This window comes from Daphnia pulicaria, chromosome 11 (genome assembly GCF_021234035.1).
Source record: "Daphnia pulicaria isolate SC F1-1A chromosome 11, SC_F0-13Bv2, whole genome shotgun sequence".
Taxonomy (NCBI): domain Eukaryota; kingdom Metazoa; phylum Arthropoda; class Branchiopoda; order Diplostraca; family Daphniidae; genus Daphnia; species Daphnia pulicaria.
Window position 1 is genome coordinate 4,556,055 of NC_060923.1, and position 22,009 is coordinate 4,578,063.

At 55.6% G+C, this 22,009-nt stretch overlaps 1 protein-coding gene across 5 annotated transcripts; it reads left to right on the forward strand.

Moving 5' to 3' along the window:
* Positions 1–409: 409 nt before the first annotated feature.
* LOC124316084 (histone-lysine N-methyltransferase 2C-like) lies at positions 410–21,974 on the forward strand. Of its 5 annotated transcripts, none has more exons than XM_046781822.1 (17): positions 410–543; positions 764–2,038; positions 2,108–2,233; positions 2,313–2,533; positions 2,612–2,782; positions 2,860–3,751; positions 3,831–6,480; positions 6,557–6,699; positions 8,350–10,473; positions 10,637–10,918; positions 11,154–11,987; positions 12,075–13,796; positions 13,874–16,234; positions 16,303–20,220; positions 20,286–20,588; positions 20,666–21,175; positions 21,247–21,974. In XM_046781822.1, exons 2-17 carry the CDS (start codon positions 764–766, stop codon positions 21,334–21,336), a joined length of 17,622 nt encoding a protein of 5,873 aa, XP_046637778.1. In that variant the 5' UTR covers positions 410–543; the 3' UTR covers positions 21,337–21,974. The 5 variants fall into 5 exon arrangements, with proteins under 5 accessions (XP_046637778.1, XP_046637780.1, XP_046637779.1 ...); XM_046781824.1 differs by having other exon boundaries at positions 16,321–20,220; XM_046781823.1 differs by having other exon boundaries at positions 11,157–11,987.
* The last annotated feature ends 35 nt before the right edge of the window (positions 21,975–22,009 follow it).

Consider the following 22,009-nt stretch of genomic DNA (forward strand, 5'->3'; position numbering starts at 1 on the left):
AAACTGGACCACAGACACAACTTGGAGCATTGCTTATTTTTGGCAAGGTCGCCATTTGGCAGGTTCGGCTGTTTATTTTTTAAATCAGAACACGCAACTCTGATTATCTGAACACACACATCAATAATTCGTTCAATTTGGTATGTTTATCTTTCACAGAAATAGTGGAGCAAGTTAATTGAATTTGAGTAAACTTTAATATTTAAACATGAACATTTGACTTGCATTTCCATTCGTCACTTATCAGGGATCAGACATTTCAAGCAATCAAAGAATCAATACAAATTGGAGGAAATTGTTTTTTAAATACCAATGTCAATAAATTGAATATTTTCCCGCGTCATTGTGTCATTGCTCACCGCCCGAGGGCTTGTGGTTGATGGGAGCCATCTATCGGCTACTACGAGATTCGACAGAAAAAAAGCCCAAACAACATGGCGTCTGAGTGCAGTCATCGAACGCAGCTTACGTGGATTTCGAAACAAAATTAGAGATGTATCCAAGTTGAAATCAACACCGGCTAGCCGAAAATAATTCGGAAAGGTAAATAACTCAAGAAATGCAAAGGTTTATGGTCTCGTTTCTCTTGGCGGGGATGTGCTGAGTCGATATTTAGTCGTGGGCTTTTGGATTCAAGGACGCCCATCTTTCTCCCGCCTTGTAGTAAAGGCGCTGCCGCCACCAAACGGCTTGGGTTGTTGATCCATTAACTAATTTTTTGTTTTCTTTTTGTTTCTGGTTATTTTTCATTCATTCCATCCAGATGGACTCTACAGAGGAAGTCACCAAACCGGGTTCATCCCTCCTGGAATCCATGCTGACGTTGGACAGCACAGCCCTACTACCAAGAGCATCACCCATGGTTAATCACCCTGCAAGTCAAGCTGCAGCCCAAGCGCTATCAAAATCATGGGGCAGCCACGGAATAATGGCAGAGGATACAACCAGTGGGGCTTCCAACGTCACTGTGAGACTCCCAATCCACACTGTGTCGACAAGCTTTGGAGTTCTTGGCAGTGGTTCACTCAGTTTGAAGAGGAATAACGTTGTGGGTAGACCCGTGAAGACAGATCTCAGTGGAACTGGAAGAGTGTTGACCCAAAGAAAGAATCCCAGCGTGAAATTAAAACAGTTGAGCAGTGGCGCAATGACATCAGTGTTTGGTGGGCCCGTAAAAGGCCTGAAGAAAGCTCTGGAGGAGGTCTCCACACTGTCGCAGTCACCAACCAGGGAGTCTACCAGTGCAGATACACCTGTAGGCTCGTCGTCGCAGTCGTCGGATTGCATATTGGATTTAGCGTCGGATCAGGGGGCCAACGGTTCGACGGGAGGTGGCGACAGTGAATTGGAATTAATTGAAGAAACCTGGCCGGGAAAAGTGTGTGCGTTTTGCAACCTAGGCGAACGCAGTCAGCTGGGACAGGGTGAAATGCTGAGGCTGGAAGTGGGGTCGGATTTTGAAAGTTTACGCCAGAGCACGTTGCACAGTGAAGAGCGTCTCCAATCGCTGGCCGCCAATGCCGGGGCCGTCAGCACCAATAAGACGTCGCTGGGCCCCTGCCCAGTCGGCGGCAATACTTCCAGCAGTCATTTGACCACCTCTTTGCAGCCGTCCAGCATCAAGAAACCGCGGCTGGCGCTGAAAGGGCGACGGACGTCGTCGTTTGATGCGTCGCAATCGTTTCGCTCTGAACTCCAGGAGGAGTTGATGGCCGTGGGCTACGCAGAAGAGCCGGATCTGCTGGCCATCGTCGAGCCTTGCGGCTACTTTTACGCTCACCGGATGTGCGCCATTTGGTCGAAGGGCGTCAAGGTGGTGAACGACGACGACACCAACGCCGGTCCCAGTGTAGTGTCGGTTTGCTCGGCCAGCAGTTGGCCAGAAGTTGCCGGAGCTGATTCCGCTTTGATCCGGGCCGCCTCCCTGCGATGCCACTTGTGCGGCTCTTTCGGCGCCTCCCTATCCTGTCAACACGCGACAACTGGGGGCACTGGATGCCCGAAATCTTTCCACTTTCCCTGCGCAGTCAGTGGCGGAGTAAGTTTTGAATAAAAACAAATTTTGATTGAAATTGATTTGCGGATTAATACGATTAATTTATCCTAGGCTTTTCTGAACGCCAAAACGAGAGGATTGCATTGTCCGGATCATATTCATCAGGGATCGATCATGGCCGGCCCATCAGACGCCAATTGTGCCGTCTGTCATTCGCCATCCAATGTGGCCAATCAGGTAATGAATAAACAATGAATGATTTAAAGTCTTTCTATCGATTCTAACGGAATACTCTTATTAAAAAAAAATGCTCTAGCTATTTTGCGTTACCTGCGGCAAACATTACCACGGCTCCTGTGTCGGACTGGGTAGCAGCCCGGGAGTCCGAACGGCCTGGCAATGCAACGAGTGCAAAGTTTGCATCACCTGCAGGACTCCAGTGGCCCAACAAGGAACTGGAGCCGAGGCGGTCACCGACCGAACCAAAATGCTCGTCTGCGACACTTGTGACAAGAATTACCACCCCTCCTGTGTCCGGTGAGTTGGATTTTTTCTTCCGCCTCAAAATGATTTCGCCAGAATCCAGTTGACACATTTTGAAAAATTCCCTGACAGGCCGTTGATTTCCAACATTCCCAAACTTGGCTGGAAATGCAAAAATTGCCGAGTGTGCGGCGATTGCGGGTCCAGGACGCCCGGATCGGGTCCTTCGTCTCGCTGGCACGCCTGTTTCACCGTCTGCGATTCCTGTTATCAACAGAGGAACAAGGGCGTTTCCTGCCCCATGTAAGTCATTTACTTTTTTCACCTCGACACATTTATTTCATTCTAATTATTCTTTTTTGACGTTTTGGATCACTTAGGTGCGGTAAAGCTTATCGCCATTCGCAGCGAGAAATGAGCCAGTGCACACGATGCCGCAAATACGTGCACTCTGGATGCGATCCGGAAGCGGATCGGACGCTGGTTCAGCGGAAGAAAGACATGAATTCCGACTACGAGTATCTTTGTCCTCCCTGCAAAGTCTCGTCGCCTGTGCCGACCCCGAAATCGGCCATGGAACTCGACCCGCTGTCGGAAAGCAATCCGGGATCGGTTAGTCAAGACAATTCGCAGCAACAGACGACGCATCAGCAGCAGCTGGCCATGATCGACGTTGATGTTCCTGGCACCCCCACCTACTCTGACGAGCTTCAGCAACAACAAATCCAACAAGAAGAGACGAAACCGCTGGCCGTTCGTGTCGGGCAGAAGGTCATGGCGTCTCAACAGCAGCAGTCTGCCGGTAAAATCGCCCGGAAGCGGATGACTGGTGCGGCTGCGGCCGGTGGGGGAGGTGGTGGAGCCGGTGGCCGACCCAAAGGATCGGGCAAAGCTTCGTCATTTGGAGCCGCTGGATCCAACAGCGGCGGAGGCGCCGCTTACAACCGCAAGGCCAACAAGTTGGCCGATTTCGGACGGAAGAGAGGACCCAAACCAAAGATGCGGGGCGTTTTCGGTGCCCCTGGAGTCGGTCTCCAACGGCCAGCAGATGGGACTGGCAGTGGAGGCGGAGCCGGTGGAGGAGCAGCAGCGACGGGCAGCGTTTCGTCGACTGGCGGTGGAGGAATTGAAGGGGAGCCCTGCCTGGAGAACAAGTTGATCCTTTGTTCGTCATCCGACAGTTTTGTAGTGGAGCAAGACGCTTGTGCCATGTGCGGTTCTTTCGGTTTGGACCAGGAAGGCCGTCTCATCTCTTGTGCCCAGTGTGGCCAGGTACAATTGTCATCTCATAATTCTTTATTAAAAATCAATTCAATCATTTAAATTTCCCGTCCGGTTGGTCCATTTGCAGTGCTACCATCCGTTCTGTGCCAACGTCAAGGTCACCAAAGTCATTTTGCAAAAGGGCTGGCGCTGCCTGGACTGTACGGTGTGCGAAGGGTGTGGCGAACGTCACGACGAGGCCCGTCTGCTCCTCTGCGACGAGTGCGACATCTCGTACCACATTTATTGCATGGAGCCGCCGCTGGACTACGTGCCGCAGGGCAACTGGAAGTGCAAGTGGTGCGCCGTCTGCCAAGTTTGCGGCTCCAACGAGCCGGGCCTCAACGCCAACTGGACTCACCAGGCCAACGGCTCCCTCTGCGGACCCTGCGCCTCCCTGCGCCAATGCCCGTCGTGCTCCTCGTCCTACAACGAAGGTGAGCTCATCATCCAGTGCCAGCAGTGCGCCCAGTGGCTCCACGCCGCCTGCGACCTCATCCGCAACGAGCGGGAGGCGGAATTTTGCGCCGAGGACGGATACACTTGCGTCATCTGTCGCCCGCCCGATCAACAGCCTCCGCACCTGCACCCATCCAACGCTTCCGCCGCTGCCTTGGCACTGGCTCCACCACCGCCTTCGCTCTCGGTCCAGGCCTCCGCCTCCAATCAGGCCGGCCATCGGCAAAACAGACAGTCGTCATCGGCCACTCCGCCACCTAGTCCCGTTCCAGGTCTACTGCAGGAATTGGCCGGTGGCTCCTTGATCAACGGATCATCCAATAGCATCCGACCCAAATCGTCGGCCTCTTCTTCCAGCCAATTCCTAGTGGACGGCGTCTCCTTGTCGGAAGGCGGAATGAACCACTTGCGGTCGCTGCAACTGGACCAGCCCCGTCGCCGGTGTCGCAACAAAAAGTCGCTCGAGTCTGACGCCCAGGACGACGTCCAAGGAGACGGCCAAGAAGATTCCCTGTTCAAAGACGGGACGGTGTTGACCCCGCGTGAAGACGGGCGGATGCCCGACGTCCCCGAGGGTTACGCCATCGTCCAGGGTGACAACGGGGCGCTGATTTTACGCAAGAAGCGCCAGCGAAACCTGCAGAAACTGGGCATCGGAGGCTTCCAGGTGCGTCGACCCTGGGCCCGCGTCAAAGACAAGGAAGAGGACGCCATGGACAATTACAACACGGCCGAAGTGACTTTGCAGCAGCTGAAGGAAACGACGGCGACGACGCCGACGCCTCCCACGACGACGGCAGCCACCACGTCGGTCGATCAAGTCACCGCCGATGCGGGCAAGCCCAAGCGGAAGCCGCAAAGGCGCAAGGCTAAGAACAAATTGGCCGAAACGTACCCGACGTATTTGCAGGAAGCTTTTTTCGGACGGGATCTCCTGGTGAAGCCCAGCGGCAACTCTGGCGCCACCAACAACTCGAGTTCCTTCCTCAGCGACTCGTTGTCGGCCAACGACTCGCAGACGGCCAGGGCCAGCGGCAGTGACTCGGAGCCAACCGACGATGTCGCCATTCCAGCCGTCAAAAATCCGTCCATCATTCACTTGTCGAAGGAAGAAGTGGCCGATTTGGAGAGGCGATCAGCTCCAGTGGGCGGCAGCGTCGTCGCAGCACCCGCACCGGTCCCCATTCCACAGCAACAACAACAACCCAACAACCCGCCACTGACTGTCCAGTCGTCGCCACAGCAGAGTCACCTGCGAGTGGCTCCTGTCGTTGTTCCTACCGTGGCCCAACCAATTGTCCACGTCTCGGTTGCTGGCAAGCCGGTGGTCCGTGCCCAGGTGGCACTTGGGGGTGCCATCAAACCCGAAGTGGAAGAAGACCCGCTGGAACTGGCCGGCGACAACGAAGAAGAAGAAGAAGACGAAGCCCTAAAAGATATTCTGCCGCTGGCTGGCGATTTGCTGGACTCGGACGACCTGGTGGATTCAATCATGAAGGAGGGCGACGCCGGATGCGCCGTCGACGACGACGACGTCAATCCAGATCACAATCCGCTGGAACTGGAGGACGACTCACCGACCCAGGTCCACCAAGGTGCTGGCCAGCAGCAAAGGGACGAGCTGGCGGACATTCTGTTGGAAACGATCGAAGTCGGCGGCCTGCCCAACATGGACTGCAAGGACGTCGAGGACATTTTCAAGGGAGTCTTGACGGACGAGTCGCAAGAGTCGCAGTCGGCAGACTTTTCCCAAATGGCCCCTGTTCAACAGCAACAACAGCAGCAACAACAACAACATTCCATGGCTGTTGGTTTCAATTTGAACAGCAACAACGGCGGAGGCAATCCTGGCAGCTTGATGCCTCCAGTAGCCTCTGGCGGTCCAGCAGCTCTAGTCAGAGCGTTGTCGCAGCAACAGTCGCAGCAAGGAACTGCGTCGCCCAACACAAATGTCCAGCAACAACCGCAACTACCTCCGCCTTGTTCGCCCTATTTCTCCGAGTACAGTTCCAGTCCAGGATTCAGCCCGGCCTTTTCCGAACCGCCGCAAAGTCCCTGGCCGTCATCATCCGGTAGCAACGTCGGGTTGTCTGGCGGCGGCGATCCTCACGGCGGCTCCAGTGATCTCCAGGATCGAGACGGAGGCGGACCCGGCGCCACAGCCAATCAGCGCAACGCGCTCAAGTGGGAAGCGGACGAAGCCCTGGGCTTGTCGGCCACCATTTCGGCCGTCCTCTTTGCCAACACCAATCACCCGGAATTGAGACGCGATTTCCCAGGTATGTAACCCCCAACAACAACATCATCTCACTCGATTTAACGCCCTTGATCATTTTGTCTTTTGTTGGATTGCAGCCTGGACGGAGCGATGGAAGCAAATCGCCAAAATTTGGCGCTCGTTGCCGGCCGACAAGAAGGCGCCGTTCCTGCAAAAGGCCCGTGAAAACCGGGCGGCCGTCCGCCTCCAGAAGACGCACCACCAGCAGCAAACGCAACAGGTAACAACGCCTTTGGCTAATCTTGATTCTTTGACCAACAGCAGACGAGCGCTGTGGTAGTTGTGGTGATTGTGAGAGCGTCGTTTCTTATCGGGAACGGAGACTGTGGGATCCACTTTCCCCCCTCGACTCGACTCGACTCGCCGTCGCCTAATCCTGGAGAATTGTTGTGTATTCTTGTTGTTGGGTTGTTGGGTTATCTCCGACTGGCACAACGCAATGTGTCACCTGATAAAAATATGAAACTCAAACATCTCCTGTCCGTCTCTCTCTCTCTCTCTGGTCTTTTCATTCCCGGTCCGCTTTTTGGGTGGCTGGCAAATCCTGTTCTTCTTTTTCTTATTCTTATTCCGTCACCCTCCTCCTCACGTCAGCAGTCGACTGGTGGCGCCGCAACTCCGACGCTGCAGCGAAATTTCTCCTCGTCTTCTTCGGCCGCCTCGCCTGGCCCGTCTGCCGTCGAATTGCCTTCGCCCTCGAATTCGTCAAACGGGTCCGGCGAACATCCGCCGCCAACGGCCCAACGATCGGCGGCGGTGGTGCTGGACGGAGGGCAACGAGCCACTCCGATGGCCGTCGTGACGGTCGCCGATTCCATGGCCCCGTCCAGTTGTTGTTTCGCCTCGTCCTCGGCGGCCACGACGACGACGACGACCATCAGGTCCATGCAGTTGGCCAGTGACGAGGGGCCTGTCGTGGTGGTGGAGGAGCCACCCGTAGGCCGCAACGTCGCCACTGGAGGAGCCGCCGGAATCGAGTCGCACGGCATTCGCGTTCTGACGCCGTCGGAGATTATGCGGACCCTCCCATCCATCGGCGCCGCTGCCAACAACGGCGTTCAACACGCCCAGCATCCGAATCTTCCTTCCGGCCCTTGCCCTAGTCCAGCCCTTCCATTGCAGCAGCAGCAACAACACCACCACCACCACCATCTTCACCAACAACAACATCACCACCACCACCAATACCTCCACCATCACCCGGTTGCTCTGCAACAACATCTCCAGCAGCAGCAACAACAACAGCTCCACCATCATCACCCAGCTGTAATGACACCAGTACATTTCGTAGGCCTAAAATATCGTCCAGGCAATTCCTGTGGAATGCGGATTTTTGGAATGGACTCGATTGATCGATTTTGGATGGATTCTTTTCATTTTGATTCCCCCCCCTTCCGGTCTCCCCCTCCTTTTTTATTCCGTTGGAATTTTTCGTTATTTGATTTCCTCGGCTACTCTTTTTTCTCCCGCATGAGTGGAGGGATCAATCCTTCGACGCATGTCTCTTTTTTTAAATGGTTACATCATCATGGGCATCTTATTCTCCTCATTTCGTTCGGCAATTGTTTTTATTTCAATATTTTGGGTCGATTTTATCTTTTAAAATTCTTCATTGGGCGCTCAGTTTCGATCCGGAAGTTATTATTTATTTATTTGTTATTTGGTCCAAATGAGTTTTTGAATGGAATCGTTTGTTTCTATGATTTGGATATGACAATCGATCGGTCAGTTGTTGTTTTCTTATTTTATGATTTCGAGTTTTGATCGTTGGAAATTCTATTTTCGTCGTTGAGTCATTTCAGTTTTGTCTTTTCTTTCTGAATTTCCGTTTCTAATTTTGGGCCTTTGCATTTCCCGTCTGTGGTTGCAGGAAATCGAGAGGCCAGTCATGGCCGTTCCTCGTCGCGGAGTTGTCGAAACGGAACAGGAACGCCAGTGGAAGCAACTACAGGCCCTCAGACAACAACAGCAACAACAGCAACAGTTGGCCAGTGGTGGACAGATTGTACCTCTCGGCGGACACGTTCCAGTTCCTGCCGGATCCATGGCTATGCCTCCTGGCCAACCGGAAGCAGTTGTAGCACAACAACAACAGATTTTGCAACAGCAACAGCCTCCCATGCCCAACCAACAGCAGCAGCAACAACAGCAACAACAACTGGGAGGTGGTTTCGCCACTCCCATTCAAGTTTCTCGAGTTCGCGCTCCTGGTGAGCCCGTCAACGGTCCGACTGGGCCCGTTTTCATGCTCCGCGGCCCTGGCAACCCACCGAACGTCCAACAGCAAACGGCGGTGGTCCCACCTTCCATGGTCATCGCTCCCGATGGAGTAGAAGGGGTGGATCCTTCGGTGGTAATTGGCGGTGGCGTCGTTGTCGATCCTTCGCGGCAGCAACTCCGCGATTTGCTTCAGCGCCAGCAGATGCAGCAGCAGCAACAACATCGGCAACAACAGCCGCATTTCATCAAGGCGGAGAACGTCAAGAGGGAGGAGGATGGGGTAGTCATCAATTCCATGCCACCGCAACAACAGCAGCAGCAACAACAACAACAATTCGCCATGCAGCAACACCAACAGCAGCAGAGGTCGCAGTTCCGCTACCCTCTACCTCCGTCCGCCACTGGACCGAATGTCGTGGCCCAGGGACCAGTCATGCAGCAACAACAACAACCAATGCAGGGAGCCCCTCGCATGATGTCGCCTCAACATCAGCAGCAACACATGCAGATGCAGATGCAACAGCAACAACAACAGTTGCAACCCAGGCCGAGAGGTTTCCAGCCCGGCTCGGCTGAATTCCGTCAACCCATTCAAGTTGTTGCTCCTCCCCAACAGCAGCAGCAGCAACTGGTCCAAGGTCATTTCCAGGATCCCAGAATGCGGATGATGATGATGCAGCAACAGCCACCACCTCAACAACAGCAGCAGCAGCAAATGCAGATGCAACGTCCTATCGGCCAAGTGCAACAACAACAACTCCATCCCCAACAGCAGCAACAGATTCAATCGGTTCATCCTGGTGGCATCCGGCAAATTCATCCGGGCGTCATGATGCAGCAACAACAACCAATGCAACCCAATGTCCATCCCATGGCTATGCAGCAACAACAACAACAACACATGATGATGCAACAACAGCAGCAACCACAACCGGTAATCCAGCAACAGCAACAACAGCAGCAGCCGATGAAAGTGGAGATGATCCACGAGGAGCCGCCGACGCCGTGCGCTGCGGCCGTTTCCGCCGTGGCCGAGTCACAGAACCACAACAACCTGCACCAACAACACGATCCTGCCGACGACGATTTCGGCGACTTGGGTCTCGGCTGCGTCGACGACGACGAGCTGCTCGGCCTGGGCAACGACTTCAACATTTTGGAGTACGCCGATCCTGAACTGCACGACGCCATGGACGACATGATGGGCGGCGGCCAAGACGATCACCCGGGCCATCGATCCTCCTCGTCGACCGGCAACGGCGGCGCTGGCGGCGCAGACAGTCCCAGCGATTTCAACATTTTGGAATACGCCGATCCTGGCGAGTTGGATGGAACGTCGACGACGACGACAGCCCCCGGCGATGATGTCAACAACCAACGGCCGTCCAATGAGCAACTGTCGCCGGACGAGTTGTCTCGACGCAAGAAAGAGGCCGAAGAGAAGGCGGCCAAAGTGGCTCAGGACATGAACGAGTTCCAGGCCAAACTGCTGGAACTCACCGAACAGAAGAAGCAACAACAATTGAAAGCTGAAGCTCAACAGCAGCAACAACAACAACAGCAGCAGAATGCCCAACATCAACAGCACCAATTGCAGCAGGGACCGGATTCGGTCGGGTCCTCTCCAGGAGCGCAGCAGCAGCAGCAGCAACAACAACAACAATTTGGTGCCGTCGGCGGATACCCGCAACAGCAGGCGGCTCAGCCTCCTCCGCCCTACCGAGGTCCTCCTCCGCCCTATCCAGGGACTCCGCGGGCTCCGTCAAATTCTCAGGTGAGTCGTTTGTTTCGTGTCATTTGTCTGGCCCTGGTCAGAGGTTGCCCAGTTGGCAACTGGTTATTAATGCGCCGCGGTGGAAAAGTGGAGAGAAAATCCTTGAACATGTTTTCCTTGTTTCATTTCCTGGCCCTTGCTGTTTCCTTGATTCTCTCTGCAGCTGGGCTACGGTTGTATTGTCCGTCCCGGTGGCCCAAGTGTCGGTGGTGCAGGTGGTGGCGGTGTTGTTGTCCACGGTTGTTCTCCTAACTCCGCTATTGGCAGTCCCGTCTACCTGGTCTCTCCCCCACCTACTCCCACCTCCCTTGCTCCTCCCCCACCGCCTCCTCCTCTTCCCCCTCCTTCGGCTCCTTCTCTTCCGGCGGCTTTTCACCACCACCAGCAAATGCAACAACAGCAGCAGCAACAACAACAACAACAAAGACGATCTTTGCTCCTACAGGTGAGGAGCCCTAATATCTGTCTCGTCTGTGTGTCCGTCCGTCTGTCCGTCCGTCCTCTGGTCCATCCTTCCTACTCTCCTTTTGTTGTTGTCGTTCGTTGGTTGTTTCGTAGTAGACCCTTAACTTTTCTTTTTTGGTTCGGTTCTTGTTCCATCCGCCTGCTCCGTTGTGTCCTAAACATTTCGACATTTCTCTGATTCCGATCCGCACGATCCGCTTTTGTTGTCGTCTCAGCAGGAACAACCCCTACTGCTGGAAGATTTGCTGGAACAGGAGAAGAGGGAACTGCAGAGGCAGCACATGCAGCACCAACAGCAGCAGCAGCAACAACAACAACAGTCGCCGTTGGGCGGAGGGATGCCGTTCGGTGCCGGAATCAATTCGGCCCCCATCGGGTCGACGCCGGAGAAACCGTTTCTCTCGGACACGGATTTCGAGAAACTCAAAGCCGACGTCCTGGCCGGCGGCCCGTCCGTTTCCCTTTCACCACCAGCTGCTGTTCATCCGCATCACATGCAGCAACAACAGCCGCTGCAGCAACAACACCAACAGCATCACATTCACCAGCAGCAACAACAACAACACCTTCACTTGCATCAGGGGCAAGTTCAACATCCCCAACAACAGCAGCAACAACAACATTTCCAGCATCCGCACGCTCCCAATGTTGTCCAGCACCAGCAGATCCAGCAGCAGCAACAAACGATGCAGATGCACCGACCTCAAGGCAATTTCCAGACGGTCCATCCGCACATGGTGAATCCGCAACAGCCACAGCAGCCTTTCATTCGTGCTGGACCGCCCATCCAGCAGCAGCAGCAGCAACAACAACAGTGGCACGTTCACCAGCAGCGATCGCCCGGCTCGGCGTCAGCGGTTCCGCCCGATACCGGACTCCATCCGGCCCTACTTCAATCTCAATCCAACGGATCGGCTCCAACTGCTCGACCTCCGTTGCCGCCTCCTCTCCTGCCGGCCATGGCGGCCCCGTCGGAGAACGTCACCAACGAGGCGGAACGGCAACAGCAAGTCACCTACGAGCAGTGGCTTGGCCAGCAACAGCACCTGGTAAATTCAATTCGCCATTTTTTGATCCCCGATGAGTTTGGGTTATTTAAAACCAATTTGTTTTCCTTTTTCTTTTATCTCTGGCAGATCCGGCAGCACCAAGTTTATTACGAGACGGAAGTGAGCAAGTTGCGGAAGCAGCGCAAATCGCTCAACAGCCGCCAGAGGCAATTGCGGAAGAACAACCAGGAGTTGAACGACGCGGATGCTGGCGAGTTGGATCGCATCACGACCGAACAGCAGGGCCTTCAGAAGCAGCTGGATCAAGTCCGCCGACAGGCCAGGCAGCACACGATGCTCGTGCAGGACTACCGCAACAAACAGCAGAAGAGGCAGGGAGTGGTGGGACCACCCGTGGCCGGCCAAGGCCAGCAACAACTCCCCGCCTCGCCGTCTCCTATGACCGTGGCGGATGGGTCGGGCAATTTCGCCGCATTCGGCCAGCCGCAGCAGTTGCAGTTGCAGATCCAGCAGCAGGGACAACAACAACAACAACATCCTCAGCAGGCCAGTCCAAGAGGTGGCGGCATGGTGGTCGGCGGAAGAGTCACTCCTCAATCGCCGCATCCGCTCTTGTCGCCAGTCGGCCACATGGGCATGACCGGTCCCCTGCGGCCGCCGATGAACCCGCAACAACAGCAACAACAAGTCCACCCTCAAATGCACGGCCAGATGATGCAGCAGCAACAACCCGGCGGCAACATGATGGTGATGATGAACCAACAGCAGCAACAACAACAACAACACCCCGGCGTTCAGAACGCCACGTCGCCTCACGCCGGCCAGCAGCACCAGCAGAATCACCCGCACATGGTCCAGGTAATGCAACAACCTGGCCAGCCAATGATGATGCAACCCAACCGCAACATCGTCGTCGGTCAGCAGGCCCAGTTCCAGCAGGTGCGTCAACAGCAGCAGCAACAACATCCGCACGGCTCACCCATGTGCCCGTCCAGTCCCCAAGTGGCAACGTCCAGCGGCGGACCCGTTCAGAGTCCCCGCATGATCCACCAAGTGGCCAGTCCTGCCCAAATGATGACGACGCCCCAGCCGTCGCCCAGTCCTCAGATGCAAATGCCGGGCAGAGTAGCCGGCCAGGTGCAGCAACAGCAACGCCCCATGCCCGCGCCGTCACCTTCGCCCTCGATGATGATGACCCACTCGCCTCACGGGTCGATGAGTGGCGGTGGGCCCATGACGCCCGGCCCCATGACCCCCGGTGGCACAGGCCAACAACAGCAACAGCCCAGTCCTATGCCTTCGCCCCACACGGCGTCTGGCGGCGGCGCTGGGCCTGTCGGTCAACAAGGGCAGATGCAAATGTCCTCGTCGTCGCCTAGAGGTATGGGCCAGCAACAGCAAGTGGGTACGCCTCTGTCTCAACACTCTGAGAACAACGACGTCGTGGCCCTCAACAGTCCGTTCAGCCCTGGGCCGATGGCTTCCCCGCAACCCGTCGGAGTCATGGGCCAGTCGGGTCACAATCCCAACGTCGTCGGGACTGGGCAAGGCCAAGTGGGAATGACGATGAGATTGACGTCGCCCCAATCTCACCCTCCGCGGTTGCCTTCGCCGCAACAACAGCAGCAACAACAGCAAATGCAAAATGTCCAGCAGAATGTCGGAGGCGGTCCTGTGAGGATGATGGGCCATCCTGGCCCAGGCGTCATGATACGCCCGCCCATGCAGCAACAACAGCAATACGTTGACATGCAGCAACAACACCAGCACCAACAGATGCAAGGTGGACCTGGCCAAGTGATGATGCAGAGGCCGGCCGGCAACATGCAACAACAGCAGCAACACATGGTATGTTGTCTCCTCGTACAAATTATTTCTAGTAAACTTTTGGAATTCATTTTTAATTGATTTGATTTTTAATGAAGGTGATGCCTGGACAGCAACAACAAATGATGGGACAGCAGAGATTCATTCGGCCAGCCAATGTGGTGCAGCAACAACCCGGCGGTCAAGGGCCTGGTGGGGAGCCGGTGATGATGATCCGGCAGCGCTTCCCAATGGCGTCCGCCCTCCAACAGGCGGCCCAGATTCAGCAGCAACAACACGCGCCCATGCAAGGCAACATGCAGGGAATGCAACAACAGCAACAACAGCCGATGAAAGTCAACCAACAGCAGGTGCATCAACAGCAAGCGGCCCAGATGCAAATGCAGCGGCAGCAGCAGATGATGCAGCAACAACAACAACAATTCGTCATGCAACAACCCATGCAACAGCAGCAAATGCAACAACAACAAGCCCCTCAGCACCAGATGCAGCAACAACAAATGCAGCAGCCAATACAACAAGGAGTCCAGGGTCCATTGAATCACCAGCAACAACAACAACAACCACCTCAAGGGCATTTCCAGCCGCAACAGCAAACGTACGGCAACAACAACCAGCCGATGCAGCAACAGTACATGCAGCAGCCGCAGCAACAACCCATGCACCACCAGCCAATGCAACAACAACAGCAACAAGTTTACGGAGGCAACGGCAACAACTACAATCCGGTCATGAGACCTCGAGCCCCTGGAACTCCTGTCACCGTCCAGCAGCAACTCTCGGTCGACTCTTCCGTCGGAAACGTTGTGGCTCCTCCTCCACTCCAGAGCCCCGTAGCTCAACAACAGCAACAACAACAAGCTCCTCCAGTTAATAATCAGACGCTCGACTCTGCTGATCCGTCGGCCGGTGGAGGCGGTGGAGGAGGAATCGGTTCGATGAACGTGGCCCCTCACTGGATCGTCTACGATTCGTTTGGTTTCCCTAAAATCGGATTGAAAGGAGGTGGCACCGATGGTCCACTCTCTCCCCCTCCCCCACCTGTTCCCATTCTTCCGGCAACGGAGAAGAGCGAACAAGACAAAGGGCCTCAGTTGTTGGCAGCCTCGGATTTGGAATCGGCCACGTCCAGTCATGAGGGGCCCATCGTCGTTGCCGAGGTCGTCGAATTGACGAAGGCCGTCGAAGAAGTTGGCGGGATGGAAGGGCTCATGGATCCGCTGGCAACCACTTCGACGTCGGAAATGTCTGAGGTGGTCGTGCCGGCCCTTCGTGAAGAACCGACGATGACGAAGGCGGACGAGATGATGGGCAACGACCAGATGCTGATGGATTTGCCTGGCGGAGGAGAAATGGAGACGCTGGAAATGTTCCACTTGGTGGAAGTGCCCGAAGTGACGGAAGTGGACATGATTTCACCCCGGCCAATCGACGGCGGCGGCAAAATGGCGCCAATCCACGACCCCATTGAATTGGTGGAAGAGAGGAAAGAAGGACGGGCAGTGGCAGTGGCCCGGGTCGAAGTGGATCATTTGATGCCAGAAACAGCCGCTGTTGCCGATCCAGCCCTCGAAATTGGAGCTGGAGCCAAGGCCCAGTCATCGCCGTCCATCGCGTCCAGTGATCCTGTCGAATCGTCGCTTGTTAAATCTCAGCAGTTCGATCCTTCCGTCATTCCGAAATCCGAATCGCTGCCCGATGTGATTCTGAACGAAGAAGTTGAGGCCGTTCCTGTCGTATCGGCCGCCGAGTCACAGGAAGAAGTTGAGACTCCACCAGTTCCAGCAACGGTTTCAGCGCCCACGGTTCAAGATCCAGTGGTGCCAGAAACAGAGAAACCAACGCCTCCAGCGGAAGTTGTTGCTGTAGCGGCTGCTCCGCCCCCAGTTTTGACACCGGCCGTTGTGGTACCCTCGGTCTCGCTCTCTCCTGCAGTCACTTTGGCTTCCAAAGTCTCGCTGAAGGCCCCAGTCTCTTATTCGTCGAGTCCATCGTCCATGTCGACGACGACAGTCACCACCGTCACACTGTCGGCCATTCCGGTCTCGAATGTGCCTCCGTCGACCCAATCGGCCACCCATCCCACGACAATCCAGTCGAATCCTCAACCGAACGTGACAATTCCGATGACGTCAGTTCGGACAGTGTCCGTCCCGGGAACTGTGCCGACGTCGATCCTCGTTCGAGCTCCGATGGGCAACCGACTCTCATCACCTTTGATCATCAACCAACGGCCACTGCCCACCCTGACGTTGAACTCGTCGTCCGCTCAGAATCCTCCGCCATCGGCCAATCAGCCCAAAGCGACTCTGCAGCAACAACAGCAACAACAAACGGTGGTATTGGTCAAACAAGAGAAAATGGACGAGGAACCAGTGGCAGCTCAACAGTCAACGTCTGAATCCAGCGCCAATGCCGAGGAATCCAGCAATCCGCTTCTGGTGCAGCAACAACAGCAGGTGACTTTAGCAAATGACTTTTAACATGAATTTCTATTTTCCAGGCACCCGCGTTCCTAATTCAGTAGTTTTTCTTGTTTCCCCAGAACGCCCTGCTCAAGCAGTTGCTGCAAGGATCGGCGGCTGCGGCCGCTGCAGCCGCTGCCGCAGCCTCGTCGGCCTCATCCACTTTGTCGTCGTCCTCGGCCTCGACGTCCGCCGTTTCGTCGACGACCAGCAACTCTGCGACGACAACGACCACCACCACCAACAACAACTCGACGAAACCGACGTCGCTCATGGGTTTGCTGGCCAAGCCGTTGACTCCCAGCAAAGTGCCCGTCTCCTCGTCTTCTTCGTCCGGCGTCTCGGCAACCAATTACGCCGGAGGTCCTGCCCCTGGCGGTGGTGGAGTCGCCACCAGTTCCTCGACGCCAACTACACCGACATCCTCGGCGTCGCGGTCGCTTTTCGGCGCTGCCACTTCGTTGGCCTCTCAACTGGCCCAGCCCATCACCCCGTCCTCGTTGGCCGTGGCTCAGATTCCGCCGTCGCAAATGGCCCAGATGGTCTCCCGCGTCCCTCAGCCGCCGACTCCGACTCAACAACAGCAACAACAGCAACAGCAGCAGCAGAACGCGTACCGACCTGCCGGCATGATGGTCAGGGCTCCTTTCGTCGGCCAGCAACAACAACTACAACAGAGGCAAATGGTGGTGGTCAAACAGGAAGTTGTCGTGTTGAACGAGCAGGCGACTTGTTCTTCCGCCGTCGGCGTCAAAATGGAACTGGAGGAGAGCGAACATTCGATGGATTCCGTCACGGCCTTGTCCAATTCAGAGACGCAGTCGGAACAACAGCAACAACATCAAAAGCAGCCACAGCCCACCAACCGGTTGACGACGGCCACCGCCAACAACAACAACAATGCGACGCCAGCGACAACAACAACAGCCGCAACGGCTTTGACCAATTCGGCGGCGACCAGCGAGGAAATCCGCAAAATGAAGCGACGCCAATACCAGCAGAAGCGGAGGCAAAGCGTCGCCGCCAACAACAAACCGGATTCATCAGCCAACGCGTCCGGAATGAACGTTTTGGGCGTCACTCTCCCTCCGGCTGTTTCCATCTCCAACAACAACAACAACAACCAGGCCGTTTCTGCGGCTATGGTCCCGTCGGCCGCCACAGTCCTGACAGTCGGCCCTGGTGCCACTGGAAATGCCAATCTCAACACGTCGGGATCGGCGCCCATGACGCCGACCGGATCCATCGCCGGAGTTTCTATTCCGTCGACTCCCAATCCGTCAGCCAAGAAGAGAAGTCGCAAAGGATCGAAATACGAGGAGATTGTGGATTACGACGCCTTTATCGAGTCGGTCATGACTCAAATCCGCACGGCATTGCCTCCGCTGACGGTCCAGGAGCCCCAACTGGGACGTGGATGCGTTTCGTCGACGGGCACTTTTATCTTTGGCGCTGGCGATCTCACCCCGTTCGCCTCGAGGATCCAAAGTCACAACAACAACAACAACTACAGCAACTACTCGGCAAGCGCCGTCAAGGTGGATCGCAACGGACTCCTCAAAGGCTCTTACGGCTCGGCCCACCTGCCCGGCGTCTCGGATTACTACAACACTCGCCCGTTTGGCGACATCGAACCCGTGGCGGCGGCCGCCCCTCCTCCGCCCAACAATCCGCCCACTCCGTCGGCAAACAACAACAACACACAGGGCGCTGCCGGAAGCAACAGTAGTAGTAGTAGTAGCCAGAGGGGTTTCTACCACCAGGAATTTGCCTGGCCTCGATGGGATCCGGCCGGATCATCACGTCACCACGACGACTACGCCTCGCGCAACAGCCGCAGCAGCTCGAGCTGCTCCATCCTCCTGGACAACAGCAATCTGGCGGGCGGAAGAGGTGACGGATGCGACACTCCTGACACGGTGGTCAGTTCGTCGTCGCCCGAGTGCGTCATGCCGGAACCGATTGTCCGTTTCCCCGGCCTCCGATTCATCGACTTGGCCATGGACTCGGCCGGATCGGACAGGCAACAGAACTCGAAGAGTCCGGAAGATTCTTCCACGTCCAGGCGGAGTAGTTACTGCAACTCGCCCGATATCCCCATCATCATCTGCGCCCCCGTGCCCATCCGGCCCACACCGCCGACCCAAGTTCACATCACTCCGCCAGCTGCTCCGCCCCCCGTGTCCGCCCCTCCTTGTCCGCCCGTTTCGATGAAGAAGGAAGTCATTTGCCTGGACACGGAGAATCAGCCGACCAACAACAGCCTCCAGCCCGGCAAATCCAGCAGCTTCGCACCTTCGGCGTTCGGACTGATGACGGGCGGTTCCGGACTTCCGCTCCGGGACAGCACCAACGTGACGGTGACTTTGACTTTGAACGCGTCGGCGGCCGAGGATGTCAATCAGGTCCTGTGCCGATTAGCCGCCCTCCTCAGAGTCCCGCCGCCTACCGATTACCGCATCATCGAACGGCCTGGCGCCGGCACTCCCGGCGGTGGAGGCGGACCCCCCGGCCCGTCGCAACGCCTAGGACTTTACCGTTTCAAGGGCAAAGACGGGAAGGAAGGCGCTCCGGTGGACATCCAATCGATCCTGAACGGGACGACGAAATTCTGCCGCCACTGCGACGTTGTCATTTTGGGAAACAACAAAATCACCAAAAAGGCCCAGCTCTTCTCCGCCGCCGGACTGGACAGCAGCAGCGCCGATCCAAAGAAAACGACGACGGTGACGACCATTCCCGATCCGGACGATCCCGACGGAGAAGACGAAGATTACCATTTCTGCAGTTCCGTCTGTTTTGTCCAGTTCGCCGTGGCGCACAACACCCGGCCGTCGGCCATCGAAGCCAAAGAAGCCAACGCCGTTGTGGCTCACATCAGCAGCGGTGGTGGCCAGGGGCAACAAGTTTGCGTCCAGGATTCGGGCGTCTCCAGTCACAGCCACACGGCGGCCAGCGCGGCGGCCGCCAGTGTCGTTGCCGCTGCGGCCGCAGCCGCCGCTGTCGCCGTTCCAGTCGCGTCGCAGGCCCAGACTCCGGTTCCGGTGACTCCTCCCGCCCCCAAGTGGAAGGGATTGCGGTACCGCAACTGGTCGCCGAATTTCCAGCAGCAGGTGGCCAGGAAACAGCAGCAGCAGCCGGGCAACCACAACAAAAAGATGACGGACAACGAGTTGACGGAAATGCTGTACAGGGCGGCCATTTGCATCCGCCCGACGGGCGAAAAGGCGATCGACAAGCGCCAGTGTCTCTTTTGCAGTGGCCAAGGTGACGGCGTGTCGGACGGCCCTGCCCGGCTCATCAACTACGACGTGGACCGTTGGGTTCACTTGAACTGCGCCCTGTGGCACGAAGAGGTCTTCGAGATGGTCAACGGGGCCCTGATGAACGTGGACACGGCCCTGAAGCAGAGCCTGACGCAGACGTGCCTCCATTGCGGCCGCAACGGCGCCAGCGTCAAGTGCTTCAAACTGCGCTGCTCGTCCGTCTTCCACCTGGGCTGCGCCGTCAAGGAGGGCTGCGTCTTCCTCAAGAACAAGTCCGTCTACTGCTCCCAGCACTTGCCCAAGTGTTCCAGCACCAGCTCCACTTCGGTGGTCGACATCAAGGAGGAGCAGCTGACGACGCTGTCCGTTTTCCGGCGGGTCTACATCAACCGCGACGAGAACCGCCAGGTGGCCACAGTCATGCACAGCGGCGGAGTGGCGGTGGACGCCGGCGAGCAGAGTTACCTGCTGAGAGTCGGATCGCTGACGTTCCTGTCGGTGGGCCAGCTGCTGCCGCACCAGTTGGCCGCCTTCCACTCACCCAATTGCATTTACCCCATCGGCTATCAGGTGGTCCGCTTCTACTGGTCCCCGCGGCAGATCCACAAAAGGTGTCGATACGTTTGCTCCATCGAGGAATGCGAGGGCCGGCCGCAGTTTAACGTTGTCGTCCAGGAACCCGATCGACCCAACCTGCCCGACCTTTCCTTCAAGGTAAAAATTCCGTTTTTTTAATTATTTGGGGGATTTCAACTGACGGATTTTTGTTTAAATTCCAGGACTGGACGTGTCAAGGTGTTTGGCAACAAATTCTCGGCGCCATTGAAGAAATGAGGCGGCAGGAAGGTGTCGTCCGTCTTTTCCCTCAGTTCCTCAACGGCGAGGATCTTTTTGGACTCAACGAGCCGGCAATCGTCCGTGTCCTTGAATCCTTGCCCGGAATTGAGTCGCTGACGGATTACAACTTTAAATACGGCCGCAATCCTCTGCTGGAATTGCCGTTGGCCGTCAACCCGACAGGATCTGCCCGTTCTGAACCCAAACTGCGAACTCATGTCAAACGATTCCACGCCCATCGGACGGTCCGTTTGTTGAATTCAATCGCAAATTTGGTTTAGTCGCTAAACATTTTTGTTCGTTTTGTTTTTTATTCCAACAGTTTGGCACTTCGCGTTCGTCAACCAACGCGTCGACGTCGTCATCCAGCGGCGGCGGCAGCAGCCACTCGAGCAGCCTGGCCAGCAGTTTGGTGATGGTGGACCTTCCGGGTCCGTATTCCAAACAGTTTGTCCACTCGAAGAGTTCGCAGTACAAGAAGATGAAACAAGAGTGGCGTCACAACATTTACCTGGCCCGCTCCAAGATCCAGGGCCTGGGCCTCTACGCCGCCCGGGACATTGAGAAACACACGATGGTCATCGAGTACATTGGCGAAATGATCCGGGCCGAATTGGCCGAGTGCCGGGAGAAGCGCTACGAGGCGGCCAACCGCGGCATTTACATGTTCCGACTGGACGAGCAGCGAGTCATCGACGCCACCCTGTGCGGCGGATTGGCCCGTTACATCAACCACTCGTGCGGGCCCAACTGCGTCGCCGAGGCCGTCGAAGTCGAGCGCGACTTGAGGATCATCATCTTTGCCAGCCGGAGGATCGCCAGAGGCGAAGAGGTGAGTCGCACACAAGTTTATCCGCTTTCGTTGCAGAAGATAATAATTCATAATTTGGTTTACGTTTGCAGCTTTCGTACGACTACAAGTTCGACATTGAAGACGACCACAAGATTCCGTGCCTTTGCGGGGCCGCTAGTTGCCGCAAATGGATGAACTGATTGAAACCAAATTGGACAAACTTGAGATGGATGAGACTCTGTCTGTCTGCCTTGTTTCTATAAGAGAAAACAAACAAAAAAATGATGTTCTTTTTCTGTTTTTTGTATTTAGTCGCCTGTGCAATGGTTATAATCTGTACAAAGGATTGAAAGTGGGAAAATTTTGTTTTTTGTTCTTTAATTTCTTTTGCCATTGTGGGGAATGTGTCACAACTTTGTGTGATTGTGCGTGTGTGTCGGTGTAATTGCGAATTGTTTAGTCCTCCCGTGATTTGTGTTGTACATTTTGTGTCTGGAATTGTGTCGTCGTTCATTTGTGTCTCGGATGGAAAGGCTTGGCGGAAGGGCCGAGAATCCCGTGGCCCCCATTCATTCGATTGGATTGGCGTCATTGTTGTTTTTAACTTTCTTTCCTTCCTTCTCTCCTCTTCCTGATTGTTTTCTGCATTTTCTTTTTCCCCCCCGATTGATGAGTTTTGTCTTGACTTAATTCCCTCGTCGGCCACCATTTGAATGATTGAAGATTGAAGAAATGATTCATAGAGCAACTTGCAGTGAAAAAAGTAAATCAAGTCGCCCAATTATAATTTTGTTATCTGTACGGATTGTTTTTACACTTATACACCTATTCAAACCAATTCGCTTCCAACGTGGACTCATTTTCAGCCTCTCG

What these genes read in the sequence shown, in the direction of transcription:
- LOC124316084 (XM_046781822.1), top strand. Translation starts at nt 764, where the DNA reads ATGGACTCTACAGAGGAAGTCACCAAACCGGGTTCATCCCTCCTGGAA. An exon ending in CTTGTGCCCAGTGTGGCCAG is followed by an intron (nt 3,752 to 3,830) that starts GTACAATTGTCA and finishes GTCCATTTGCAG; the next exon opens with TGCTACCATCCGTTCTGTGC. An exon ending in GGATCGCCAGAGGCGAAGAG is followed by an intron (nt 21,176 to 21,246) that starts GTGAGTCGCACA and finishes TTACGTTTGCAG; the next exon opens with CTTTCGTACGACTACAAGTT.